Source organism: Microsporum canis, genomic scaffold (assembly GCF_000151145.1).
Source record: "Microsporum canis CBS 113480 supercont1.1 genomic scaffold, whole genome shotgun sequence".
In the NCBI taxonomy this organism is placed as follows: domain Eukaryota; kingdom Fungi; phylum Ascomycota; class Eurotiomycetes; order Onygenales; family Arthrodermataceae; genus Microsporum; species Microsporum canis.
This window is the reverse complement of record NW_003299169.1, coordinates 3,595,229-3,620,236: the sequence shown is the minus strand read 5'-3', so window position 1 is coordinate 3,620,236 and position 25,008 is coordinate 3,595,229. Positions and strand designations below refer to the sequence as shown.

Genomic DNA, 25,008 nt, shown 5'->3' with positions numbered 1-25,008 from the left:
TATTTACATACATACATATGTGTCTACTCCAGATGATCAAACTGGGTCCTATATATAGATATAGAGGCATCGAGCAGATGTATACGGCGTACCCTTGTCGAGCAAATAAAAAAACTGAAAGGTTAGCCGGAAGGCTGAATATCCTGCTCGACGGGACGGTTGTCCCGAGTCAATCATTGATCCAGAAGGGCCAACCAAGAGAAGCCTTGTCCTATCCATGACCAGCCGGAATGGGCATAGAGGCTGATATCCCATCCGAGGAGATGCGATGGGATGTTGCAGGGTCCAAAAGTCCGGACCATCAGGTAGCCCAACAAGATTCTGTTCTAACGAGCCAACCATTTAGTTGTTTTGTTGGCTGGCTGGCTGCTTTTCATGCACTCTCCCTGAGTTAACTAGCTAAGTTAAGCTTGGGATCGCTGCTTGCACTTAGATCGAAGAAAGGGCGGCAGCGTAAACTGAAATGAAAAAAAAAAAAGATCGATGGTGGAAGAGCTGAGCCACCTTTTACTAGTTTGGTTTAATATGAAGAATACGGGGTAAAAAAAATTGATAAACTGGCAGCCTTTCGTGGGTTGCGCCTAAACATTGCTTGCATCCAGAACCAGCCTCATCTTATCGGCCCAACCGTCCAGAATGGATGCCTTGAAGGAGTTTATAAATTGCATTAACTAACTCGGTTTCCACTCTGGCCAGTATCCAGCGCAAGGCGGAAACGCACATCATAGAAGAGGCTGTTTTATTGGAATTGATCTTTGCTCGCCATCCTTGCTCTATAACCTCGCATTCTATGTATGGGTTTCACGAGTTGGTAAACACACACACACACATACACATGCACATATAAACATATACATCTATTCCCTGCGGAACTTTATTTAAGGTCGGAGAAATACTAATGCTATGGCTAAAAGAGGATAAAGGGCGTAGGGACGGCGGCCATGACCACTATGTATGCTATCTACTTCTTTGGCTGCTCAGGGGCTGGTTGCCACCGCGCTATGTTAGAGAGGCCAGTTGGTATAGAGTAGCCAACCGACCGTTCAACTACTCTGGCTAGACTACGAGAGCTGCATCTCCTGCAAACGCAAGATTTAGTTCACGGTGCGACGCTTCCTTGCTGAGTGACTATTTAAAGACACTAGTCAGATATATTACCACAGTGGTTATAGTTGGGATGTGGAGAAAAAACGGGCCGTCTTGGGGGAGTTTCCAAGTCACGTAGGTTAACTGGAATGGCAGCGAGTAATGAAGATAATAATGTAGGCGAGCTGACGGCCTCATCTGTAATTACATGCTTGTACTATGTTTCCTTTTTTCTCTCTTTTCTCTTTTCTCATTTTATATCCACTTTGCCTATACCGTTGAACACTCGACATGGGGCCATCAAAGCAGCGATGAACACATTTAACTCCTCTCCCAATGCGTGAACGCGTACATGGAATACTGAAGCTGAAACAAAAAAGAAAGAAGTAATGGCAGTATCCACTGGGGGAACGGGTTCAGGTGACGACGATTCGCCAAGAGTACTTAGGCCGGGAGATATTCTACTTATAAGTAAAAAATCATTAGTACGGAGTACGTCCATAATGATAATAATAAGAGATAATACGCCCGTTTGGAAAAGAAAACTTACATCTATTTACCCGCCTTATCTCCGTTGGTCCCCATCGGATCCGCGCTATTTGGTGCAATTACCCTCCGCCGACGGATTGGGGCCTTCTTACGTTGGTTGATGACGTTCAAGGCTGCGTTTATATCGGCCTGGTCTTCTTCATCCTCGTCACAGCTAGGGGCACTGTCTGCGCGGCTGGAATGGTACATTGTCGTTTCATCCAGTTCGTTGATGTCTTCCGGTTTCATTCGCAGCCATTTCATTCTTGGCCCAGATCTGGCACGCTCTGATACTTTAAAGCCATATATCCGAGGTTCGTATATTTTGCCTGGTCCCAAGCCTGGCGCAAGGTTGGCCACATTAAAACCGTTAAGTTGAGTTGGCTGATTAGAAGGTGGCTGGGACGTGCTGGATGATGATGGGCTGTTATGAGAGGCACGTCTCGCGTTAGCCCCAAGCGCATTGGCCGCAGACTCTGCCTTTGAAGCAACATCAAGCTCTGGGAAGGTCATAAAAAATAGGCACCCGAAGGTCGTCCCAAAAAATGCACCGTCAACGGACTGGAATCTGCTATTTGGAGGGGTGTAGATGTCCTGACAACTAGGGCAGTATAGCTTTACTGTGTCCACCCCGGGGGCATCTGAACGCCCAACAGGAAGCACCTTGCATCCGCCGCATAAGACTCGAGGACAAGATCCAAAATGCTGCAGTTGATATTTTTCAAACATCTGCTGCATGCCCTGCCGAGATGTTATATAGCGTTGATGGATCAATCCATATAACAGTTCCCCAGAGCTTTCGATGACACTCAAGTCGCTGGCAACGCGGCTGTGTTTTCTATCGGACTTCTTGTAGCCAGGGGATCTTTCGTCGCCTAGGATAATATCCTCATCTTCCTCATAGTCATCCTCGTCCTCGTCCTCATCTTCCTCGTCCGAATCAGGTTCCACATCCAAGATAAGTTCTAAAGCCTCCTTATACCGCGGCACTTGGGCACCTAATCCAGTCAGGTTGAAGTCGTCTTCAATGAACTCTTCTGAGACTTCTGCAAAATATTCATGACCCATTAATGAGCAGTATGATGAGATCCATGTCTCTCCTGCCCCGTCCGATAATAACGACATGGTAGACGTGGTTGATGCTAAGTATCAAGGGTAGCTATCTTGTAGGTATCGAGCGGTTTGAGAAGGGTCGATATATGGTTCGAATCGGTGGTATTTCGCGCGTAGATAGATTTGCAAAAGGGTAGCCTCGTAAGGAGAGGGATAAAACGGGAGCTCTAGGGGAAAACATCCATTATACAGAGGAGTATATGTGTGTGTGGCTAGTTGATATTCGCAAAACCCCCGAGCACGCAGTCTCAAGTTTTTTGCTCCCCCACCGTCTGGTGTATTTGTCTTTGATTGTGTATCGCGAGTAGAGTGTAATCGCCGGACTCCTACTTAAGGGTGAATCTGTATAGAACAATGTTTTAGCGCTGCGAAGACGGAGGGAGACCGAAACTCGTAAAATGTGGTGGGATAAATATTGTGGTAACTATCGATAACAAGCGGTTGAGCTCGTTGCGACAGGGATCTGGAGGCTATGGCTGATGCGACAGGTTGCAATAACGAGAGTCAAGCAGGTTGGAGGGTTCACGGCACCAACAAATTCGTATTAGAACGGGTGAATGGTAGATGCAGGAGAAAAGAAACAGAGAAAATAATAATGATTGATCTTGATATTCTTTTTTTCGACTTCTTTTTTAGGACTTTTCGAAGGTCCTGGAGTGGTCATGTGACCCAGATGAGTAAGCAGGTCACCCCCTTTTTTTGGCCGAAGTTGAACGATAGTGAAGTATTTACATTTAAGACATAAAATATACCAATTAAAGAGGATTGGATGTTGATATCATGGTGTAGTATTGTTTAAAAAGTAGACAAATTTGCCGTCTGGCGGTGGTAAGAAGAGAAATATACATAAATATAAAGGACCTCGATCAGAAGAGGTCCTGTATTATCCTTGAAAACTCCCCTTCGTTGCCCAAGGCGGGCGGCATGGCTTCTCCAGTGCAGTGCAAGGTATGGTCGGTGCCATTGAAGCCTTCTCCGTTGATCCCTTCAGGACCTGAAGTAGTTGTAACATATCCGTTATAATTCTCGATCGCTTCAAACAGATATGTGAGCTCATTGCTCATTTGTATGCCATTGATAGGACTGTTCCCCAATTCCCCGTCAGTGTGCTGCCCTCCGTAAGGTGGTATTCCATCGACCGGATGCCCTGCAAGCCCAGCCATGGCAACTGCAGCCGAAGAATGAGGATCTGCTGGATCTGGGGGTACCGCATGGGGTAGCAGCCCAAGTTTTTCTCCCACCTCACGCAGGCCCTTGATCATCTTCCATAGTCTTTTTGAGATATAGGACTTGGTGCTGAAGCCCTTTACAAGGTTAAGCGCCATGTGAAATTCGTCCGTTAGCTGACGGTTGAACTTGACAGGGGCGTGTGCTATTGCAAGAAACAGAACCACGAGAGCTCCAACAAGGAAATAATTGAAAAGGATCTGCTGTGAACGGTAGATGTCGGTAGTTCGGTTGAGTTCGCTCAGGACGCGAATGGTATCCTTTGCAATATCTACTACTGTTTGAGCGTATGCCATATTTTCAACGATGCTGGTTGCTGAGTGCAGCACCGGCCGGTATATGAGTATTCTCATGTGGTTCCCTCGGATATATAAAACGAAGCGAAGTCGTTGTATTCCACGGTTAACGTTATCCGGATTCCGTGAGTTATTGACTGAGTAAAAGTTGAGCGGGTCTGGGATGTTTTTCATCCACTCGACAACTTGGTAGTCGAGATAACCCATCTTGTCCCTTTTGGCACTCAGGTCGGCCTTTGATCCAAAACCGGAGTACCATACTTTAGACGCGATGCGGCAGTAATGAACCATAGCTCTCAAGTAAGGGACACCATCGTCCTTCCATCATATCATTTCACGGTTAGATTTTTCATAAAAGAATTAGTCGCCTGAAGGGACAGGAAGGACAAAACTCACTGGGTCAGGTAGGCATGGGTCGATGTCTTCATCCTGTATGATGAAAGGGAGCCCAGTTCCAAAAGCCCATCGTTTGTCTAGGGTATAGACTGACCAAAAGATTCGATAGACAGTTGTTATATCCTCTGGTGAGTGGAATGTCTTCAAGATGGCATCTCGCCGATGTAGGCCCATTTCAATACACATACGGGCAGCAAGTCCAACCATACGATAAGCAAGGACTTCATCATCTGTGTGGAAGTTATAAGTAGCCTATATGCTCAAAGTCAACATAAAGAGATGAACAGCTTAAGCGACGGGGGGGAAAAAAGAAAGGGGAGGCTCATGTCAAAGTACTAACCACCAGAGTAAGAAGCTTGATCATTTTCAAGTCTCCTAACTCCCAGATGTTGGTCTCTATCTTGTCTTTGATACTCGCATACAGCTGATTGCCTAGCTCGCTCTGGCCGTTCCCTTCGAGGAGAAGGGTTATCGCCAGTACCATCTTCAAGATGGCAGTATCGTCGTCGTTCAGACAGTCGGCGCTGGACTTGGATCGCCCCGTGCAGACGTTTCGATCTGCCGCCTCTAGAAACGCAAAGAGAAGGTTTACCTGGGTAATCATCTTTTCCACGTCGAACATGGGATACATCAGCCCTGTCTCCTCCTCATAGACTCTACACAGCCGAATGGCCTCCTCTCGCTTGATGGCGAACAAGGGGTCCTTATTCGAAGCCAGAGCATTCGTATATATCGGAGCCGGCTGGTAAGGAGGCGTCTGGGTGGGCGTAGCGTCTTGCGCATTATATATCTCCTGCGTACCGTCATCTATATGGGTGATCCCCATCGTCTGAAGGCTCGACTTGGCCACCGCGAAGTTGAACGCCGTGCTGGTAGGTCCATGGAAACGGAGATGCTTCGCCCTCGGCCTCGCTATCTGGATGTTTTGGGCCTCGAACGGAGGCTGATGCCAGGATATCGATCGTGAGGCTTCTCGGCTTAGTTGGGGGCTGCCATCGACAACCGGCGACTCCGTCCGCCGGTGAAGGCCATTGATATTCTCAAATAGCGAGTTCACCTGTTCCTGAAGCCGTTCAATGTGGTTTTTCATAGACCGGAACTCCCTGTCAGGGCTGCATTAGCGGTCGTTCGAGAGCCCTTTCCCACCCTTGAAGGAGCTGAAAGAACATACTCGGAATCCTTGAAATTGCTTTGACAGCAGTTCGGTGAATAGAGACCTGCAGCCGGTTAGCTTGTCCGTCTCTTCGATAGTAATGACAGCAGGCTCAAAGGGCTATATGTACACTCGAGAGATAGATGTCCGCATCGCTGGCAGGGCACCTGGCCGTTACACTTGATCTTGCGCCTCTTGCACTCATTGCTATAGAACCGTCAGCCTCAACCGTCCATTCATATATAGATACAAGACGCATAGGAAAAGACGAGTCGCACCATGCTAGAGAAATATATCGATTCCGCTTCGTCCGTGTCTGTGTCCCGCTGGCTGGCTCTGCTTTGCGCTTCGCATCGTCCGTCGTCGCCGTTGGCGTCTGGCCGTCGTTTGGCGATTTCGAGGACATCCCTTTTTCTCTTCTTTTCTCCTTCTTTCTTTTTATTCTTCGTCTCGTTTCTGATTTGTTGAAGAGCTCTCACAGCAGGCGAAGGTCTAGCGCACTCCCAGGGCTGGCCAGGCGAGAGTTGTCTGTCTCCTTTTAAAGGTCTTGACGCCGGCAAAAGCAATCCGGGGTAACTATTATTTTTAAACTAGTTCAAGCAATAACTAAAAGAAAGGATAAAGAGAGAGAGAGAGAGACAAGAAAAAGGTCGAGCAAGAGGGGCGTCCTTTAGTCGCTTGGCTCGAGCAAGCCTACAATACAATATCTATTGGTTATTTATTCTATTTCTCCTGCTGGGGGCGTTTGGTTCATTTTCTTCCTGCGATGCGCATCCCGACTGTCAGAAACTACGCCGGCATGGAGTTTCAAGGACGATGAGGGCAGCTCTACGATACATCACTCTCGACACTCTGGCGCAGGACAGCGTTGCGCTCTTCCGTGAATCCTTTTTCAGGGCCCAGAAGCCGGTTATCCTGCCTCGAGGCCTCTTTCGAGACTACCGCGCAGCCTCCCGGTGGTTCTCTCCATCGTCTTCTGCGTCAACTCGCGGCCTCAACTACGCTTACCTCGAGCAGTACGGGGACTGCTATGTCCCATTGGAGCTGACTACATCTCCCGACAGCAAGGATGGAAGCATCTTTGAGCGCTCACACCGGCCATTGAGTCTGTTTCTTCGGTGGACGCGGACGGTGCAGGCATTGCCCGCGGCTGATACGGACACACCACCGCGGCTGTACCTAGCTCAATGTCAACTGCTGGACCTACCGAGCTCGCTTCGGGACGATTTCCCAACGCCCTCCTATGTCAGACAGGCTGGGAAGGGCGACATCTACGATACGAACATATGGGTTGGGATGGCGCCGACCTACACTCCTCTACACCGGGACCCGAACCCGAACCTGTTCGTGCAGCTGGCTGGTTCGAAACACGTCAGATTGCTGGCACCGGATACTGGGCGTGGAGTGTTTGCGCAGGTCAGAGAGGCCCTGGACTCGGCCCAGGCTGGACAAGGTCATACTATCAATTCTGCTATCAGAGGTGAAGAGATGATGAAGGGTGCAGAGAGACAGCTCTTGGACCGTGCTGTCTGGGGAAACCGCGGCGATACCGAACAGGACGAAGATGAGTCCGCCATCACGCGTGAGGGCGTCGGATATGATGCCATCCTTTATCCAGGGGATGCTCTTTTCATACCAACCGGGTGGTGGCATAGTATCAAAGGCATCGGCCAGGGGATAACAGCTTCTGTGAGTATGCAGACATTACATTCATATCTCTTTTCATTCTCAGAATTATCGAGAGTTTGATTTCTAACGTCCAACAGGTCAACTGGTGGTTCCGGTGACAGATAGAGAAAGTTCACCATTTCATACAAGAGAATAAGAATATGTCTTCTAAATAGGGTCTACAATGTCCGGGGCCTCAACAATCAGAGACGCCAATTAGCCGAACCGGCAGAAAAAGGGGTATCTTCTCTTAAAATATGAAGTTCAAAATTTTCTCAAACAGGTTCCTAAGAGACAAAAGGGTTAGCGAACTGTACATCACACTGTAGGAAACAACCAACCAGAGAGGCAGCAAGGGAGAAGCGGTCCTTACCTTGGAGGCATTGGTACATAATTCCGAGTGTATACCTCGATTTCCTCCACTCCATCAATCAAATCTACCTCTTCAGGCTTCAAAAACTTGGTGCGCTTGAACCACTTCCATCCCAGAAATATCAATGGACAAACTGCAATCATCGTATAAGAGAAGAGGAAAGTCGGTATATTCCATTTCCCTGGCAGAAAGACCTGGTAACCGCCCACAAAGACCATGGTAAACGGTCCAATAAAGGCATAATATGCCAGGTAAGGCTGGAACCGACCCTTGAACGGTAGCGAGTCCCTCGATATACCCTGAGCTTTCAGCGCCTTGTAGAATCTGATATACGTGAATGTTATCGCCGAGAAGTTAAGCAGCTGCGATGCTGTAACGAGGTTGACAAACCACTGCAGGACGACAGAGGCATTGTTCGAGACTTGCAAGAAGCTCAGTAGCGCAATGAGCAATACAACGCCCACACAGTAGATGGGCACTCCGTTCTTTGCGCAGCGGGTGAAGATGCGAGGCGCTTTCCCCTCGAGAGCTAGGCCATAAAGGCATCTGCTAGCACAGTAGACGTAACTATTCCCGGCACTGAAAGCAGCCGAGAGGACCATGGCATTGACAATGTCAGGAAGTACGCGGATCTGAAGTCTGCGCATAGAGATAACATATGGAGATGCAGTGGCACCTGGGAGGTCCTTTGAGAAGGCATCTTGCATGGTCTTGTCGTTGTATGGCACATTAATACCAACGGCCAGGCTTCCAAGCATGAAGAACGCTGTCAATCTGTAGAACACAGCCTTGTAGGCTTTCGGCATCGTTGCTCTAGGGTTTTCTGCCTCGCCAGCCGCCATGGAAACATAGTCTGGCCCAGCAATAGTAAAACTTGCTTGTATCAGGCACTGAAGGAAACCTAGCCATAAACCAAGGCTGCCTGGCTTGTAAGTTGTAGTGAAGGCTCCAGGATCCTTCCAATACCGAAACCCATATCGATCGCCTATGGGGTTTCCGCCCAGCATGGTGACGAACGTGTAGCACAACACACCGACAATGAGTATGACTTTGCCCAGTGAGAGCCAAAATTCCGACTCGCCATACCATTGGACTGTGAATATGTTGAATGCTCTGATACATTAATGGGGAGTTAGTTAGATCATGTTAACTCAAGAGGTAGTTTTATAATTAGGAGTTTATAGACGTACCCGTATAGAATGATAATGATAGTAATAATGACTGCTGCCGGCACGGCATCACTCCAATAATGAATGATAAAATTGCAAGCCACGATCTCAAACGGAACCAGAGCAGCCTCGAAGATGAAGAAGTTCCATCCAACGGCGACTCCGAAAGCCTCGTCAACAAAACGACCAGCGAATCTGACGAAGGGTGAAGATATAGGTAAATATGTTACCATTTCAGCCGTGCCTATATTCCCAGCAATTGACTATTAGTATGAACTTATGGGCATAGGAAAAGACAGCAACAAAGATTGATTTCTTTCGTAGAATAGGCACGAGGTAAGTTAGACAGTCCATAGTTGTATTTGTTGCGTTGGGGAGTTGGTGCTTATTGGCAGAAACCGGTTGCTATGCGATGGCGTCTATGGGGATGATATAGAACAGACCGAGGATTCTTACACATTGTAATGGCCAGGATGAAGGTACACCTATTTTCACGTATGAGAAGACTCCAATGAAAGAATAACAGCAGGTAAGCAACAACGAAGCTGAGTTGAACGATGCCCGTAACAAGGATCAAATATTTCCCATACTGCTATGAACAATATTTCTGCTATCCACATAGATAGGGAGGGCAATCACGCCTATAAGGGCGGTACATCTGCCTCATATGTCTCTTCCAAAGCATTTGAATGGGTATAGAACTCACAAGATGATAACAAGCAACGAAGAGGATGCTTCTTCAACGAAGTAACCAAAGGCACCGCCTGAAGGGTATGTATATAGGGTACATGGGAGAGAAAACATACCACCAAGAAAATGCAATGAATAAACTTGCTGGTCCACCACTCAACAAACCTTTCCCAATCTGGACGAAGAGAGCGGTGCCGATAGTCCCCCCGATTCCTATCAATTGGATATGTCGAGGCTTCAGATTGCGATGCGTGTGGTCAGTACTGATCTTTTCTGATCCGCTGGCGGCTTCATCGACACTCTGTCGATATGCAGGAAGTTCATCTGGGCCCTTTTCCCTTGTTGTGGGCTGTTGTCTTCGGGATGTGGTCCCCATGGTTTATGCTGTAAGCTCTCTGCAGGATCCGAGAGACGAGAATAAAATGAAGACGAGAACACTTTGTAAAGGATCATGGAGAAAGCTCAACGGCAAACAAGTGGAGCTTCATATAAAAGGCGAAATAAATATTTATAGCTTCCCTCTTCCTCTGGTATCGTTTGGGTACCCTCGTTAACGACTTTTTTCCGGAAGAATAAAGAGATAACTATGGGCCGCCAACTGAAGCGAGCTTGGGCAGATCAACCTCGGGAAAGCGCTGTGAAAATTTTTAGCTTCCACAAGCAAGCACGCATCATAAATGTTAGCAAAAGTCGTCTTTATTTTTTATTTTTTCTTTTTCTTTTTTGTCTCATGGAAAGAAAATAAAAATGCGATTTCCTTGCCACCGCATAAGAACTAGTTATATTTTTGCACCGAGTTTTCGCAAAAGACGTCAAATGCCCCATATGTTGCATAACTAACTTAGGGCTCATAGGGTTCATTGGCAGCCGGGAAAAGCATTAACCATGACCTTGGCACTAAGGGGTGATGATATTAGCATCTGTTGGATTGTTAATGGCGTAGGAAACATTGGTTGTTGGCATCACATAGCTAGCTTGCTTCTATGACAGGTCGAACCTTAACAAGAGAGCGTTTCAGAGAAGAACTCGACATGCATCAATGTATTTCGCAGGAGTTATCACGAAGAAGAGCTCCAAGTTTATGAGCGTTGAACCTTTTCAAGGCCATTGTAGCAATCGGAATCTATGGAATACCTATATAGAAGGTCAAGTATCGTGAAGCTGGAGGGTTGAAAGTTGATCGTACAGAAGCAGATATAGTATACCACAGAAGAGTCTCTGCGCATCAATATCAAGTAGGTGTACGTATCATCTGCAGCTGTCTATGCTTCTTCATGAACGAAGAGTGTCTATTATGGTCATCATCATGGTGATCAATAGTTGGTAGTTAGTATCGTAATTGGTAGCGATGGCGGTTAATGCGGGGCATCTTTTTCTCCCCACCAAAACTTCAGCCCTTGGAAGTTGAGAGAAGCAGAACAATCGCCAAAAAGCTATCCTCAACTCCGTGCAAGCAGACACTGCAACATAGCTATCCATACAGAGAGGAGAAGCCAGTCAGAGCGCCCTCGCATACCTACTGATCAACCATGGCTGACCCAAAGAGCATCATGACTCCCGTGGCCACAAATCTCAACCCACCAAAGGATGACCCTATCTCGGTTGCAGACCTAGCAAAATCTGACGGTAAACCTAGCCGGTTCTCTGTGTTAAGCCCTGCTCAACCACCGTTTTATTGACTTCTTGTTTCTTTTGTGGCAGGTTCTGATCCTAGCCGTCCTACTCTCGTTGCCATCAAGGGAACCGTCTTTGATGTCTCTGGAAACCCAGCATATGCTAAGGGGGGAAATTATAATGGTGAGCACGAGTGGGCGATATAGTACCACACTTACATCTTATGCTGACGGGTTAAATGTAGTATTCGCTGGCAAGGATTCTTCCAGAGCTCTTGCAAAGTCGTCCTTGAAGCCAGAGGACTGTGTTCCCCAGTGGAGTGACCTGGGCGACAAGGAGAAGGGCGTCCTAGAAGACTGGTTTAAATTCTTCAGCAAGAGATACAACATTGTAGGCAAGGTTGCGGGAGCAACTAACCTATAAATATAACTAATGAATTCTCCTTTTCCTTCTCCAGTGTAGTTGCGGTTAAATGCACATAGGTATTCTAGTTCAATATTATTTCAATGAGTGTATTATTTCTATCCTGAACAACGGACGAACGCCTCTGCATAAACCCCTTTTTTTAATATAGCGTTTTTTGTAAACACTCGCTAAATATCAGCAACATTCATACTCATTTTCTATTCTTCCTTAGCATCCGCTTTTTGGCAATGATCCTATTCCTCTTAGCAATGTCATTGTTCTTGTCCTCCTTGGCCCCTTTCTCCGCAGAGGAGGCCTTATCCGAGGATTTCTCGTCTGGTTTTGTTCCTCCTTTGCCGTTGGTCATCTTGAGACTCTTTCTATGTCCCTTCCCTCCCCTTGGTCTCTTGGCCTCTTTCTCGCCCTTATCATCCAAGCTACGTTTGACGCCACGCTGGGGCCCATCCTCAGCGTTGGCCTGGGCAGCCTTTCGAATATTCATTTCTCGTTCTCGCCTCCTGTTCACAACCTGTGCATTCTCAAGGGCAAACTCGACAATGAGCCGCTTCTTTCTATCTGCAGGGTCAGCATTCGGTGATTCAATCGCATGGCCATTGAGCCACCGAAGGCCCATCAGACTGTTTCTGTGCGTGGCGTATTCGATGAAGCCATAGCCTCTACTCCTGCCAGCTCCAGCCTTGTCGTTCATCTTGGAGCCATCCTTGCCTTCGAAAACGACTTTTGCCTGCTTGACGATTCCTTTCTTCTGGCTTTTTCGAAGATGATCAGCCTCCTTCATCAACGCGGCGCTTCGGCGAGATTCCTCCCATGATATTGGTTTACGAAGTCCATTCTTGACGTCCTTTGCAAACCCAACAACGGCCTCACGTGCGAGTGCTTTCAGTGCCTTGGAGTCGATATGCCGTGGTAAGTTACGGACAGATAGTCGAGTAAGACTGACATGCAGCATGGGATTAGACTTGATAAGCTTTTGTCGCTGTTTAGCGCTGGCTTCTCTCATCTTCCTCTCCGTTTCAGAGAGTTTAGCGTATGCTGGAGAGTTGGATGGAATCGTTCCCTCTGAAAGTAGGAATAGTCGACGTTTGTCGTGGTCTCGAGCTTCACGTCGTGAGCTCCCTTCCTCCTCAAGCCTCCCGGCCTCTGTTCGGCTCACTGCTTGCGACACCTGTAGTACACGACCATCCATCGTATATCTCCCGGTGGGATCGTTATTCTCGTCTTCAAGTACAGAGTGCATTTGTCTCGTAGCAGCTTTCTGTCTAGGGTCTTTGCTTCGAGCTGAGTCTGTCTCTCTGGGTGCTCCACGAATGCAGGCTGCAGCGTCTTCAACTCTGTAGAAACAGACGAATGCCGTACCCTTTGGCCGTTCGGTTGCTGGGTCAAGTACAACCCTGGCGTAACGAAGAGAACCAAACTTGGAGAAGTGTTCGTAAAGAGTATCATCCGTAGCAGAGAAAGGCAAGTTGCGGATAAATATTGTCGATGCATTCCGTTCATCCTCTTTATCTTCTTCTTCTTCTTCCTCTTCTAAATCATCATCTTCAGCTTCACCCATGGAGATGTCGTCTTCATCATCTTCATCACCGAGTTCAACTCCTCCATCTTCCTCGTCCTCGTCCTCTCCATCGTCGACAACATCAAGATGTTCTTTTTCATCCGCCTCTTCACTTTCTCCCGCCACTTCATTACTAGCTGCCTCTTCCGCAGCATTGTTCATACTATCCCACTCATTCTTGTCAACCGCCCAGTCGACAGCTAAAGTCCGTCCATCAACTTCCTTACCATTGACACCTTCAATTGCCCGCTCCGCATTTTTTCTCCCTCTCATAACCACGAATCCGAAGCCGGCTACTCGCGACCCTTTCCTCGGCACAATAGCATGTTTAATCTTCCCATAACTCCTAAATAGCTGTTCCAAATGCTCTGGCTCGGTGACACTCCACGGTAAATTTCGTATTATAAGTTTTGGAGGCAGTGACTCTAGTCTTCGTTTCTCTTTGAGCTCCTTTGCTTTTGATGGCACCGAAGATGGCACGCTCTTCCCTTCCTTTTCATCTATCTCCCGATGACGGGGCTCAGCGAACTCAATTTTTATTTTCTTTCCTTCAAACACTGAATTGTTCAATTCCTTGGCCGCCGATTGAGCATCTTCATGGTCTGTAAAAGTAACGAACCCATAGCCCTTGGATTGTTTTGTTTGCGGATCAAGCACAACGGTGGCATGCTTTAGCGGGTAGGATTGTGAAAAATATTCCGTCAATGATTCTGTTGTTGCCGTCGAGGGTAGAGATCGCACGAAGAGCGTTCTGGTTTTGCGCTCTTTGGCAGGCGCTTGGTCTGTGTCGAGAGTGGTCTTCTCGGCTGTGGCATTGGCAGTTGGTATATTTTCATCCATCTTGAAGCTTCCACTGACTGATAGTCTCCTTCTTTTATTGTTCTCTGCCATCTTTCAACTTCGCCTTTTCCGAAGCCTGGAGACGATTTTTTTTTTTGAACGGGGAAAAAATAACAAAATAGTTACGAAACTTTTTTTAAGCTTCCAGCCTGTGGAGCCATCACGAAAGCCGCAACCGCATTTATAAAAGCTACCCAAAGTAGCAAAGAAGAATACAATGGTTGAAAGGATATGACGATTCTACATGTGGAACTAGACGGCTATGGACGACGAATATGGAGACATACAAGGCTTCCACGACATCCTGGTGTCCAGTGAAGCGGTAGAGAAGGCAGCCTCAGCACCAGCGAAGAAACGGCCAGAGCCAGCACCAAGAGTCCAACAGCCCAAGCCGCAGGCCCTGCCGGCACGTCGAGGGCCTTCATCCATCCTTGTGTCGCCAAGGCAGAAGGGAAACCCGATATTGCACCATATACGACTGACACCGTGGGAGTATGCAGATATACCCGCCGACTATCTGGTCGGAACAACTAGCTGCGCACTCTTCCTGTCGTTGAAATACCACCGGCTGCATCCAGAATACATCTACACTCGAATAAAAGCTCTAGGAGGAAAGTTCAGGCTGCGAATACTTCTCACCATGGTTGACATCCCAAACCACGAGGATAGCTTGAAGGAGCTGTCGAAGACATGCCTGGTCAACAACCTGACCATTATCCTGTGCTGGTCTGCACCAGAAGCGGCACACTACCTGGAATTGTTCAAATCAAGTGAGCACGCACAGCCAACTGCAATCAAGTCTAAACAGGCACAGTCTTACAAAGATAGCCTGGTGGAGTTTGTCACTGCTCCTCGAAGCATCAACAAGTCAGATGCGGCCAGCCTGATGTCTACATTTGGGACATTGCGAGACGCGGTTAATGCACCGCCAGAGCAGATCAGTGCCGTTCCCGGATGGGGCGAGAGGAAGGTCAAGCAATGGACAAACGCCGTGCAGGAAGACTTTAGGACCGAGAAGGTCCCTGTCCCTCTTGCAAAATTGTGTGACGGAAAGCAACCTCAGCCTGACCAGGGAGAAGCTGATGGAGATGAAGATGAGGCGGCGCTGGAGGCCATGAAAGAAGCAGAGGGCCAGAAGGAATCATCGGATGGAGTCAGTGAGGGCATCCTGACTGCCTTGTCCAAGTATCGAAACACATAACTAGTTACTTATCTATGCCTCTATATCTTTGGATTTCTATATACACAATATTCACCATCATCCATTATACTATCCACCTCTATTTACATATCACTCTACTAATATCTACTATCATCATCATACTCTACTAACAATGGTTGTATTACTAATATCTTATTAATACTGAATCTATAAATGGCTACAGCACGTGACGTCAGTGGATCCTCCCCACCTTTTTCCACGTTTGGAACTTTCGATCTTCGATCATTTCGAAGTTCGTGAAGAAGCCAAAAAAAAAAAGGAGGAAGTAAAAGTGTTTCAAGATTTGCGGCCTGAGAGGAGAGAGAGAGAGAGACAGGATAGCTGGGGTCTCTCTGCTCGAGATACACTACGCTTGACGGCCAGGATATTCCCCAGGTTGGAGAGAGAGCTAACAAGGGGAGATCGTCAGGAGCCTGGTGGCGCCAGAGTCAAGGCTGTTCCCCTGAAGCTCTCCCACTCTCTGACCCTCTGACTGTCAGACTCATCTTCTTCTCGCTCGATCACTCGCAATCCCTTGACTGACTGACGCTTCGTTGTGTAAAATGGCAGTATGGGGAAGTCCGCTGCAACACTCGATGCAGGCGCAAACCCCCCGTCAACTCAAGCTGCCGCAGATGGACCGCGAAACTTTGAGTTCGTCCTGGTCACGGATTCCGAGTCCAGAAGACAGGTTCGACGCCATGCTATGCGGCAGTATGTCCATCAACGGCGGCTCGATGGTATAGCACGGTTGGAGTCGACACGGGTGCAGGTTACGGGATGGTCGACGGGGAAGACGCCGAGTACAGCAAGCGCCTCACCCAAGGTAGAAGAGCTCGAGAACGATGACGAGCCCAAGGCTCCCTGTAGAGCTCGCAGCCTGATTCAACGCAGGGCCAGTCAGCGAGCGGCGGCGGCAGCGGGACATAAACTTGGAAGAAGTGCTACCGCAAGCCCCCCCGCCAGTTCAACGGAATGGAGGCCGGTTGATCCGAAAGCCGAGTCACCTCTCGTTGCGTATGAGCCCTTCAACTGTCTGCCGCTGGTCTCAAAGGAGGTTGATAACGAGCTGATAGATCACTGTGAGTCTAATTCCCCCAGGCGTATCACAAGCTAGGCAACTCTACTAACTTGTTCTCTTTTCATTTTTCTCTAGATGTGACAAAATATCCCATGATGATGTATAAAATGGAAAACGTTCAGCAGGATAACCCTATCCGGGCCATCTTTCATAATATAGCGCTTCACGACCCTGTCCCATTTCAGGCCATGCTTGCCGTTGCTGCAAAGCATAGGGCAGGTATGGAGGGGCAGGTGGAGACTGTCCAATCCCTGACACACAAGATGCGGGCGTTGAAACTGATTAAGGAACGGCTGAAGAATGACGATATCGACAAGGAAGATGGCACTTTATATGCGGTCGCCAGTCTAACTGTTATCGAGGTAAGCATTTAATACTTTGTATATCCATGTCGTCGTACGATACGCTAATAAACTACTAGAAATGGTCGAAAGATTCTGTTGTTGAACGCACGCATTTCCAGGGAATCAAGCAATTGATTCGAAGGCGAGGAGGCATGCAAGCAATGCGAACAAGAAGCCCGACAGGCCCGTTCCTGGAAAAGGTCGTCTACTGGTAGGTATCCATTCTTACCTAAAGAATTTTTTGCCTAAAGTCTGACTCTCCTCCACAGGGTTGATTTTTCTTGTGCTTCAAATGCTATTGTTGGCGCTGGTCTTCCCTGGACTGGCGAAATACCAGATATACCACCTAAAAACATCAGTTTTGTAGCTCCCGAGGTTATCCCCGTGATTCCTACGGAAATTCCCGCAAACGAAGATCCTGATGATATCCCTGACATTCTTCAGGCATGCGAAGATTTCCTTTCGTTTTTTCGATCCCTTGACGACTTGGAATGTGCATTTTTGTACAATCAACCACTCCCGCCACTAAGGTTGGCGAATGATGGACTCGGCAGACCACCAAAGCCTTTTGAAGAAACATCTCCACTCTATACACTCCTAGCTAATCTTCCGGACTATGACCACGGGATACGCGATGTCCGCTTCATCGACGAATACACCTGTATGGCTTGTTTATTATATCTAAACTTTGCTCTCCATGACTGCTACCTAAACCATAAGAACTTCGATGACTATCTGAACTGGGTTAACCAGGCAATAAGGGGAGTAAATCCACGGTCGAGTCCAAGCATCGCCTCACTCCTCTGGATATTCCTCAACAATGGTGGGTTCCAATACGACGAAAAGTCCGATTCTGGCGAAAGAAGCTGGCTGGTATCGAGGATGCTGCGCGTTGCGAAACGGTTAGAATGGGAGCAGCATGGCAGGCTTTGGGACAAATTACGTTCTACCCTGTTTCAGTTTTTGCTTACCCAAAGTCAATGTGGCCTTGGAAGGCCGTTTATCGATGAGACAGAGCTCAACGCTCGCAAGGAGAGGTTAAGTCGCGGGCGACAGTTTATTTGGGATGAAGACGAAATGCGGCAAAACATCCTTGGAAATCTATATACAGGACCTCCACTATTTGGGCAACCTCCTATCTCTGTGACCCTTTCTCATAACTACTCTCAAGGCACAGTAGTGACCAACACTACCACAGGCCTTTAGAGAGTTCATTCTTACGCTCTGATCTCTATCGTTAATATCTGAAAGAGAATTTGGTGTTCGCTTGGAGTCTTGCTGCATTTAACATTTATGATTTGGATATGGATATTTTGCCATCTATTGCTCTAAACGGTTTTTTGGATGTTTCTGGCTTTGGGTAGAGAGCATAGAAATTTTTTAACAACTGTTATTTCCTTAGGATACCCTTTGTGAATTGAAGACGCCGCGTTTTGGGTTTATATTTCTTATGAAAAATGTGTGCTGCGGCGAGATTTACAGAAGACGATGCTCTGGGAGATATATGATTATGACTTGCCATGTCAACTATCTACAAGACTTATTTATCAATTCGGGTGTTTTGGCCTTCAGTTTATTCCATGATTTCTCATACTTTGGTAAACTCGCCTCATGGACGAGAGTTTTCACGTGACAATGACTCGCCCCTTTGATGCCGCTCACAGCGATACGAGGTTTCGCCCGTCCAAGAAGCTTGGAAAATAGGCAGCAAAGCAACTAGGATTGCATAAAGTCCAGATTCTCCTCCTGTGGAGAAAGCGAGGACATCACTTGAAAAAAAATGGTGCATAGTTTGGTTTGAACTAATATTTAACTGCCAGCCCGTGGCAGCTGTTCCAAGATCAACAGCAACAATATGGATACGGCCGAATCAAGAGATAGTGATGCTCCGCCAGCTGGCCAAAAGAATGTGGCATCCCAGAGAGCGGTAATACCTGACATATAGAACCCTATGCGTGTTCACCTAGCTAATCATGGCGTCGATTACCTCACATTCAATCAGTGTGATAACTGTCGCCTTCGAAAAGTAAGCAAAGATCTACCGGCTTTTGTGCCATAGTTATCTAAACAATTAAGCTAATATCCGGCCCCAGATAAAATGCGATAGAACCTCGCCATGCTCTAATTGCCGAATTGGGAAGACAATATGTCGGACCACCCCCCGGGTGAAGGAGCAGCGCCAACGAGTGCTAATTTCGCATCAATAGTAATTATGCCATTATCCCGGTTGCAAAAGCAGATATTCAAAGACAGGGACGTTTTCTAAATTCCATGATAGTGAAAAGAAGATCGAGACCATTGATGAGCGCCTTTCGACTATAGAGCGCTTGTTGCAGGATCTCACTCTCTCATTGCCTGCGGCTACGGCTGTACAGTCCGGGCCCAAGATCCCAGAGCCGCCGTCATCTAGGCATAATGAAGGGTCAAATGTACCATTGGTTCTACAAGGCTCAGAAGAGCCTCCGGCAAAGCGCACTCCTGAGTTCGAGGGAGAATCGTCGTTTAGTGCTCATTCAATGCATGCGGGTGCACTTTTTGAAAATGCCATGAAAAGAATACCTTTTGCACATGTACCCATGATGTCTCACGCCTTATCTGCACTACAAGACATTATAAAACGACAATCACTCCCATCGTCCGTGAATGTCCTAAGGTTCCCGGGGCAGCCACCCAGGAAGAGAATAAATTTCTCTGATTTGGAACTACCCCCTTCAAACGCTGTGTTGACCCTGCTCAGACTTGCAAATGGCATGTTTAGAATATTACCCTCGCACAATTTGACTGTTTGATGTTGATATATTAACCCGGTTGATACTTTAGATAATCCACCTCTTTTCTTCCTTACCCTACCGGCGATGAACCTCCCTCATTTTACACAAATGTGTAAAGATCTCTACTTTTGTACAGAGGAATACTCGTCTGGACGATTTGCTTCAGTCAACTCTATACTGGGGCATCTCTTTAAAGAGATAGCTTTTCGGTTCAAAGATGACCCATCCACGGCCAAGTTTTACGAGTATAGTGAACTCTGCATGTCAAATTTCATAGCAGTGATCAGTTCTTTTGATATACTCACGGAACCAAGCCTGGATAACCTTATGGCATTGACATACGCTGTACGTCTACCGTTCACTGCTATCTGACTTCTAACAATGGCAACATGTACTTATAACCCTGAAAATTGTAGATACTTCACGCAACCGAATCCGCAAAAATATCCCTATGCTGGACCTTTGTGGCGAGCGCAGCTCGAATGGCCCAGAGCCTTGGTTACCATCGGTCTGTTTCTACTGAAGATGATAAGCCAGAAGATGTCAGGGTGAAAGAATTCCTCTTCTGGTTCATATACTCGATGGACAGAAGCCTATCTCTTTGCCTAGGAAGGGCTGCGTTACTTCCAGATTACGATATTGCACTTCCCTATCCGTCATTATCACCAGATCCGTCACTTCGACCATGGCACATATTATTTCGCTACTGGCTTGATTGCTCCAAAATAACTGGTGAGGTTTACGAGCATCTCTACTCAGTCAAGGGTGTTTCTTCGAGCGCAGAAGTTCGGGCAAAGAAAATCTACGAATTAAGTTTTCGACTTCGAGAATGGAGAGATCAAATAATTGCTGTTAGTAACTGGTTACTGTCTTACAGAATGGGTCTTGAATCACTAGCATTATTTCTGACTATGTTTCTAGATCGATACCGAGGAAGCCTACCATAAAGCACACATACAATGGATTGTCCCTGCATCAGAGCTGACCTACAACCTAATGGCTACTATAATACAGCGTGCTGCACCTACAGCTCAACCCCCTGAGACTCCCTCTGGGCTCAACCTACAGTGTGTGCAAGCAGCCCGAAAGGCTTTGCAGATCCACCAACAGATATTCCTCTCTCTGGAGAAGGCCGATTCGTTCTTCTTTAGTGGATACATTACTTGGTAGCCTTGACCTTTGTGACCATTGCGTTATCAAACAGCCACTAACATACGCCTATTAGGGTCCTTCTTCAATGCCCCTTTGCCCCGTTCATGGTAACGTTTTGCCATACAATTGCAGCGTCTGACCTCGATGACCTTAAACTACTTGGCGAAGTTGCAACTTCCCTCCAAGCGGCTGCTGATGTATCTGAAGCAGCAGATCGATTATACCGGCTATGTCTGGTCTTCTATCAGGTCGCAAAATTATATGTAGACGTTCAACCGAAGGAACCGCATGATTATCCTGTGATTCCAAAGCCGGGAGAAGCCTTTGACGAATATCTTACTTCTCTTGGGTTTGGGCCTAACACTCTGACTCCAGAGACAGCTGATGGCAACAGTAACACCAATTTTAATGACCCGAATGACCATCCCATAGCGGCATTCCAAATGCCACCTGAGATGATGGAGACTGACATGTCACACACTCTTGGGGACTGGTTTCTTGACAACCAATACATGATGGGTCTGTTAGATTCCGATTTGTAAGTATCTTCGTTGCACTATTTTGTGTATGATAACCGCGATACCATGGCTATAACTCAGTACAAGAGGTGGGACTTTCACTGGGTTTATGTATAATAATTCCCCCGCTCAATTCCCAATCTGATTCCATACCTAATACGCTAACGTCTCTAGATCAAGGTCTAAACAAACGTAATTTGCTATAGACTAAGTCTATCCTATTATATAAAAGGACCAGATTGAAATAGCACTATTGAACTATTCCATGTATACACCGTAATCTTTGGTCTGCCTTTCTACAGAGCGGTCCTAATAGCACACTTGAACTATCATGTACGTTAGCTGTTACCCATACCATATCTAGAACGGTAAGCTCACTGGAATAATTTTCATCTACCGAGATAAAGGTTAGCACAGGCCAAATTTCAAATGGTAAGAGAGCACCTACGTTGTCGAGATCCCATACGCCAGAGGTAGCGTAGATATCCTTGGATAAGATCTCACGAATCTCCTCGGCGGTGTCGGCGGCGACAATGAGGGAGCTTCCAGTCATTGGTGGCGGGTTTTCTCCCTCCGCCGGGTGGTGTTCAAGGGTCGAACCTATAGCCAAAGACGTGAGACTTGAGTCATCAACGGTATTTAGACGGTAGATGCATATTACCTCCCATCTTCAGGAACCCAGAGTCCAGAATCGGGTTGAGGTTTTGGAGATGGGTGCTATATACATGTCAGTGTTCTTCTTCACGGACTCATGTCAGGCCAAAAGATGGTTCAACTCACTTTCGAACTTCCAACCTCTTCGCCAGCATGCCCGGCTTATCAGGTAGCATGACAATCCACTCCTTCTTTGACGGCGCTGAAGTAGCCATGTTGCGAGCCAGAGAAACTTGCTGCCGGAAACGGAGCTGAGACGTAGAGAGCAGAGATGAAGTGTGAACACGGCTGGAGAGGCGGATGAGAGGAGCGACAGCCGAGAGAGAGGAGGAAGCCCGCAGGGAGACCGCGGGGTGCATGTTTGCAGCAAGTTTATTTAGGTAAACCCGAGGAAGAGAAAGGCCAGCAAGGGGGAAAAGAACCGCGATATAAACTGTCGTTATATAATACGACGTAACGGCGGTTCTTCGCCTTTTTGCCGGGGTAGAGAGTAAACAGAGCCAAGATCTCTATTTATACGAATATCGGCCGACTTTTACGAGATGTGCTGAAGTATTGACTGTTCTAGCATTGGCATATATAGTTATATCATACATATCGAAACTATTGACAAATTTTATGGGTGTCTAGAGATATCCAGGTGTATATATAGGTAAATATAGTTAGTCGTGAAAATGGTAATAAGTATCCAAGAAATGAGAATCTATTCAAAAGACGTGAACGGCCTTGCGGAAGATGATCAAAGGCGGGCTAGAGCTTTGAAGATGAATCTTTCTTGAGCATCGCCTCTGCAACCTTTCGGCGCTGGATTTTGCCTAGACAAAAAAAACGGGTTAGTTGCATGTAATGGCCATTGTATAACGAGATAGTATCGTACCTGTAGCGGTCTTTGGGATTTCAGGGAGAATCCAGATCTAGATGGCAGTGGTTAGTACGACTGCGGTTCAATTGAAGCTCAAGGAGGTTTGTTTCAATGCTTACTCTTTGAGGGACTTTGAATTTGGCGACCTTTGGCGCTATCTCCGCCTTCAGCTGGTCCTCTGATATGCTTCCCTTCTTCTTCAGGACGACAGCCACACCGATATTTTCTCCATACATGTTATCTGGGATAGCGAAGGAGACAGCCTCTGCAACATGCGGGTTCTGAGCAATGACATTGTCCAGCTCGATAGGACTGATCTTCTCTCCACCCTTGTTGATCAACTCCTTGATTCTACCGGTGATGTAGACATAACCATCCTTGTCCTTCTTGCCCTGATCGCCAGTGCGGAAGAAGCCATCTTTGGTAAACGACGATCTGTTGGCGGCAGGGTTGTTAAGATAACCCTTGGTGACGTTCTCACCGCGCACGCAGATCTCTCCCTCAGATCCTTGGGGAACTTCCTTGCCATCGCTATCCAGGATGCCTACCTCGACACCTTGACCGATACCAACACTCCCTGGCAGTCTTTTGCCTGGCGGTAGAGGGTTGCTTGTCATTTGATGTGAGGCTTCGGTCATGGCATATGCTTCGAGAACCGGAGCATTGAATGCACGTTCTATTTCGTGGAATGTCTTGGGAGACAGCGGTGACGAGCAAGAGCGGACGAAACGGATCTTTGGCATGGGAGATGGGAATGGATGCTTGAGTAGGATCTGGTGTATGGTCGGCACCGCCGTATACCAGTTGGCCTTGTACGTGATGAAATCCGACCAGAAATCGGTAGCAGAGAACTTGGGAGGCACAACGACGGACCCTCCAGACTGTAACGGGGCGAGGAAAGCGGCGAGAAGCCCGTGGACGTGGAAGAGCGGCATAACAAGATAAGTTCGGTCATTACCCGTCAGAGAGTATGTAGCTTGGATGTTTCCTAACGAGAATGTATTTAGCATGACAATAAAAATCTCCAACAAACTAGCCAACACCCACTCATTGTCCTGGTCAGGTTTTTATGTGAGAGCGGTACAGCCTTGGGTCTACCAGTCGTTCCACTTGTGTGGAGAACAAGGGCAGTATCGTCTGGCTGAGCAGCCTGGACCTGTAGGCCTCCCTTCCCAGCCAACTTGCCGCTCTCCTTCACATCCAGCACCACCCTGGAGCCGTCAAAGTAACACTCCGCAATTGCCGCATTATACTTCTTCGCCGCTCTCACGGCAGCACTGTTCTGAGCATACGCACCCTTCGGAACAAGGGCCAGTGAAGAGCTCAGGTCGTCGATGTAGAATTCGAATTCATCCTGCTTGTATGCTGGGTTAAGCGGTGCGGCGATGGCCCGCTGCCAGGAAGTCGCAAGGAACGAAACGATGAACTCGTATGAATTGGTCAAGGCAATGGACACAGCAGCGCCGTGAGATATGCCTAGCTTCGCCAGTTTCTCTTGAAAGGCCGCAATGTCAGCGTTGAGCGTCGCATAGCTGGCAATGAACGGTGCTGGCTTCCCAGGAACGATCACAGCCGGGTGATCTCCGGAGCGAGCGAAGGCGGTCGAGAGGGTGGACATGCTGGAACGCTATCTATATATATAAATATTAAAACCAATTGATATATATAAGTAATGCGTACCCTGAGCAGAAAAGAAAAGACGGAGGATCAAGCATGGGGCGTTTGTTCCATGTTATATACAAATATTTTCTTCGGCTGAATCACTTTCGGCTCTTACTTTCGGCTGAGATGACGTAATCTTGGAGATGTTTTTTCCCTTCAGGATTTGCGTGCGGAGTGAGGAGAAAAGCGTGAGGGGAAGAAAGCAGCTTGAGGATGGAGGATGTTGTATGTACTCTTTGATGCGTTTATTGAGTATAGATAGACCTGCTGTACATATCTCTGCATTGTACACTCTGGTAGTTATTAGTTATTCATAGATCGAAAACTATACCTGGATCTGACTTCCTCGATGATGGCCCCTATAGACGACCTTAAGACGTCTCTACAGCGGCATGGCTATGATATCTCTCTTATTCCAATTATTTGCCCAGTCAACATCACGTGAGAGGTGAGCTGAAAAGTGACTGCTGATGTCATCATGGATAAACTATCTTCCGTATTCCGACAACTCCTCTGACGCCGAAGCACAAAGAAGGCAAAGTAGAAGACTTTTGGTGCAGTTCATTCTGATACAGATGCTCGATACTTTGATATAAGACTCTTCTCCAAGGGACATCACTCGAGATGTC

The 25,008-nt window shown here is 47.3% G+C and overlaps 10 protein-coding genes across 10 annotated transcripts; 5 read left to right on the top strand and 5 right to left on the bottom strand.

The window, feature by feature from the left end:
• Positions 1–1,530: 1,530 nt before the first annotated feature.
• MCYG_01333 (casein kinase II beta 1 subunit) lies at positions 1,531–2,739 on the bottom strand (the record flags this gene model as incomplete). The annotated part of the gene is made up of 2 exons (XM_002851183.1): positions 1,531–1,547; positions 1,647–2,739. The coding sequence occupies 2 exons, from the start codon at positions 2,737–2,739 to the stop codon at positions 1,531–1,533; spliced, it is 1,110 nt and encodes a 369-aa protein (XP_002851229.1).
• An 854-nt stretch (positions 2,740–3,593) lies between these two features.
• Positions 3,594–6,205, bottom strand: MCYG_01332 (fungal specific transcription factor domain-containing protein; the record flags this gene model as incomplete). Its single annotated transcript, XM_002851182.1, has 5 exons — positions 3,594–4,568; positions 4,647–4,898; positions 4,987–5,709; positions 5,818–5,919; positions 5,951–6,205. 5 exons carry the CDS (start codon positions 6,203–6,205, stop codon positions 3,594–3,596), a joined length of 2,307 nt encoding a protein of 768 aa, XP_002851228.1.
• Positions 6,206–6,615: 410 nt separating this feature from the next.
• MCYG_01331 (conserved hypothetical protein) lies at positions 6,616–7,555 on the top strand (the record flags this gene model as incomplete). Its single annotated transcript, XM_002851181.1, has 2 exons — positions 6,616–7,488; positions 7,532–7,555. 2 exons carry the CDS (start codon positions 6,616–6,618, stop codon positions 7,553–7,555), a joined length of 897 nt encoding a protein of 298 aa, XP_002851227.1.
• A 162-nt stretch (positions 7,556–7,717) lies between these two features.
• Positions 7,718–10,075, bottom strand: MCYG_01330 (general amino acid permease AGP2; the record flags this gene model as incomplete). The annotated part of the gene is made up of 6 exons (XM_002851180.1): positions 7,718–7,754; positions 7,841–8,953; positions 9,031–9,253; positions 9,466–9,494; positions 9,716–9,773; positions 9,865–10,075. 6 exons carry the CDS (start codon positions 10,073–10,075, stop codon positions 7,718–7,720), a joined length of 1,671 nt encoding a protein of 556 aa, XP_002851226.1.
• A 1,153-nt stretch (positions 10,076–11,228) lies between these two features.
• Positions 11,229–11,736, top strand: MCYG_01329 (progesterone binding protein; the record flags this gene model as incomplete). The annotated part of the gene is made up of 3 exons (XM_002851179.1): positions 11,229–11,325; positions 11,401–11,496; positions 11,558–11,736. 3 exons carry the CDS (start codon positions 11,229–11,231, stop codon positions 11,734–11,736), a joined length of 372 nt encoding a protein of 123 aa, XP_002851225.1.
• Positions 11,737–11,929: 193 nt separating this feature from the next.
• On the bottom strand, positions 11,930–14,134 carry MCYG_01328 (nucleolar protein 4; the record flags this gene model as incomplete). Its single annotated transcript, XM_002851178.1, has 1 exon — positions 11,930–14,134. The coding sequence occupies one exon, from the start codon at positions 14,132–14,134 to the stop codon at positions 11,930–11,932; it is 2,205 nt and encodes a 734-aa protein (XP_002851224.1).
• Positions 14,135–14,396: 262 nt separating this feature from the next.
• Positions 14,397–15,596, top strand: MCYG_01327 (mating-type switching protein swi10; the record flags this gene model as incomplete). The annotated part of the gene is made up of 2 exons (XM_002851177.1): positions 14,397–15,291; positions 15,520–15,596. The coding sequence occupies 2 exons, from the start codon at positions 14,397–14,399 to the stop codon at positions 15,594–15,596; spliced, it is 972 nt and encodes a 323-aa protein (XP_002851223.1).
• A 310-nt stretch (positions 15,597–15,906) lies between these two features.
• MCYG_01326 (conserved hypothetical protein) lies at positions 15,907–17,966 on the top strand (the record flags this gene model as incomplete). The annotated part of the gene is made up of 4 exons (XM_002851176.1): positions 15,907–16,417; positions 16,492–16,778; positions 16,838–16,971; positions 17,030–17,966. 4 exons carry the CDS (start codon positions 15,907–15,909, stop codon positions 17,964–17,966), a joined length of 1,869 nt encoding a protein of 622 aa, XP_002851222.1.
• A 649-nt stretch (positions 17,967–18,615) lies between these two features.
• On the top strand, positions 18,616–21,613 carry MCYG_01325 (fungal specific transcription factor domain-containing protein; the record flags this gene model as incomplete). The annotated part of the gene is made up of 9 exons (XM_002851175.1): positions 18,616–18,687; positions 18,728–18,786; positions 19,039–19,508; positions 19,581–19,876; positions 19,948–20,382; positions 20,453–20,598; positions 20,757–21,221; positions 21,504–21,534; positions 21,566–21,613. 9 exons carry the CDS (start codon positions 18,616–18,618, stop codon positions 21,611–21,613), a joined length of 2,022 nt encoding a protein of 673 aa, XP_002851221.1.
• Positions 21,614–22,605: 992 nt separating this feature from the next.
• MCYG_01324 (peroxisomal-coenzyme A synthetase) lies at positions 22,606–24,335 on the bottom strand (the record flags this gene model as incomplete). Its single annotated transcript, XM_002851174.1, has 4 exons — positions 22,606–22,670; positions 22,733–22,769; positions 22,837–23,705; positions 23,765–24,335. The coding sequence occupies 4 exons, from the start codon at positions 24,333–24,335 to the stop codon at positions 22,606–22,608; spliced, it is 1,542 nt and encodes a 513-aa protein (XP_002851220.1).
• Positions 24,336–25,008: the final 673 nt, after the last annotated feature.